The 2,113-nt window shown below is 31.0% G+C and overlaps 1 protein-coding gene across 1 annotated transcript; it reads left to right on the forward strand.

Annotated features, from left to right (window-relative positions):
- Nucleotides 1-263: 263 nt before the first annotated feature.
- Nucleotides 264-1,757, forward strand: LOC108564129 (translation initiation factor IF-2-like). The gene is made up of 12 exons (XM_017923064.1): nt 264-364; nt 438-593; nt 653-670; nt 735-779; nt 843-878; nt 937-1,023; nt 1,085-1,114; nt 1,192-1,251; nt 1,309-1,338; nt 1,408-1,488; nt 1,545-1,577; nt 1,629-1,757. Exons 1-12 carry the CDS (start codon nt 362-364, stop codon nt 1,662-1,664), a joined length of 615 nt encoding a protein of 204 aa, XP_017778553.1. The 5' UTR covers nt 264-361; the 3' UTR covers nt 1,665-1,757.
- Nucleotides 1,758-2,113: the final 356 nt, after the last annotated feature.

Raw genomic sequence — 2,113 nt, forward strand, 5'->3', positions numbered from 1 at the left:
TTGAACAACAGCATACATTCAAGGTGCTTCTCGTTTGTATTATATAATAGTTTATAAAGTGAATTGCATAATTTCGATTATTAAAGGCTACTTGAAGAATTGTTATCGGTTCACGTCGATAGGTATTTCCCCCGTAGAAACGCAATATCACTATTTTTGTTTGTTTGTCTATTTCCGAGAAAATAAACAAGAAAATTGACCTCCAGAAGCTTGAAGATCAATTAGCTCGACCAGTAAAATAATATTTCATATTTAAACAAATGTGACGCAATCGATACGAACCAGGTGTGTAATATTTTGGTATATAAAGACGCCGGTAGATAATGCAAATCATCAGTTCGCTCATAGAATTGCAGAAGACATGGTAAGACGAGGAGGATCATTGCAACAGTAACATAATTGATATATACAGTGCATTAATTCATTACATTTTCTAGATTGCTAAAGTTATTGTTTTATTGGCTGTTTTCGGCATTATTGCCGCGCAAAAACCAGCCGTTGGCACTTTTGATTTACCAAATGGAAGACCTTCCCAAACTAGACCAGGCAATGTGGCAGTACCAATTCCTCAACAAGTTCCTGGACCTGCAAGGGTAAGAACGAAAGTTTTTATAATTTAATCTTTGTCATATATTTTTTAATTTATTTGCAGAAAACTAGAAGCCCACAAGTAAGTGTACAAGTTTAAAACAAATTTAAAATTTATTTTTTTATATTTTATATTCTTAACACAGATAGGAACTTTTGATTTACCAAATGGAAAGCCTTCTCCAACTAGGGTAATAACACTATATTCTTTACATATTGCATATATAAAGTTTAATTATTTTCGACATTTATAGAAAGCCAGAAATTCTCCACCAGCCCAAGTAGCACAAGTAAGTACTCGTACATATTAATTATATGATTTATGTATCAACATCAAAACTGATATAGCCTGCAGTTGGAACCTTCGATTTACCAAATGGAAAACCATCGACTAGGCCGGCCGTAGCAATTCCCGAAAAAGTTTCTGGAGCAAGGGTAAAGTCATAGAACGTAAATAGTTTTCATTCATTTCATTCAATCTCATTTTCATTTACAGAAGACCAGAAATTCTCCACCAGCACCTCAAGTAAATATAAATTTTATTTAATTACAATTAATAGCCTTAACGTGTTTTTTTTTTAAACTTCAACTTTGATAATCTAGACTGGAAAACCAGCAGTTGGACCCGCCGTACAAATCCCAGAAAAGATTTCTGGTCCTAGGGTAAAATGGTAGAACGTAAACAGTTTTCATATATCTAAAACTTCTTTTCGTTTACAGAAGACCAGAAATTCCCCACCAGCACCTCACGTAAATATTATTTTTATTTAATTACAATTAATAGTGTAACATGGTTTCAATTTAATTTCGATCATTTAGACTGGAACATTCGATTTACCCCATGGAAAACCAGCAGTTGCCCCCGCCGTACAAATCCCGGAAAAGATCTCTGGTCCTAGGGTAATCTTATTTAAATTAAATATACTATATTATACTAATACTGTTTTGCATTATAGAAAACTAGAAGTTACACACCAGAGGTAGCTCAAGTAAGTGGAATATATTAAATAAATATCAATTTTCTAATTTAGTAATTGCAGCGCACCAGGGATATCCCAAAGAGACAACCTTATTGAAATGATTCTCCACGGCTCGATAAACCTTTGGAATCCAAAATCTAACCAAATTGGCTTCGCAGATTAATATATTTGAGTTTACTATGTTTTCTATATATTTCGTTTAAATTAAATTTGCTTTTACTAAAAACATACAATTTAATTTCCATAAAATCCTATATAAAATGTGAATTACCGATACAATAAATTAATTATTTAATAATTAATATCTTGATTCTTCAAAATAATTCCTCAATGAAATATTAAAAAACTATATTACAAAAATTGATTTCTCAGGTCTATTTAAAAAAAATTCATATTAAAATAGAAATATTTTGTTAGGTTTACAAAATAAAAATCTGATTGTTCCAATATTTGCCTGACGTTAACCAGTAATATCGGAATCATTTGTTTCTTTAAATGTCTCAAAAAACACATATTTTGATAATTCAAAAAATTGATCTTAAGTT

This window comes from Nicrophorus vespilloides, unplaced genomic scaffold, assembly GCF_001412225.1.
Source record: "Nicrophorus vespilloides isolate i.1.1-1 unplaced genomic scaffold, Nicve_v1.0, whole genome shotgun sequence".
NCBI lineage: Eukaryota > Metazoa > Arthropoda > Insecta > Coleoptera > Silphidae > Nicrophorus > Nicrophorus vespilloides.

Excerpts from the sequence above, each read along its gene's own strand:
- LOC108564129 (XM_017923064.1), top strand. Across the intron at positions 879-936 it reads CACCAGCCCAAGTAGCACAA|CCTGCAGTTGGAACCTTCGA; the intron begins GTAAGTACTCGT and ends AAACTGATATAG. Across the intron at positions 1,115-1,191 it reads ATTCTCCACCAGCACCTCAA|ACTGGAAAACCAGCAGTTGG; the intron begins GTAAATATAAAT and ends TTGATAATCTAG.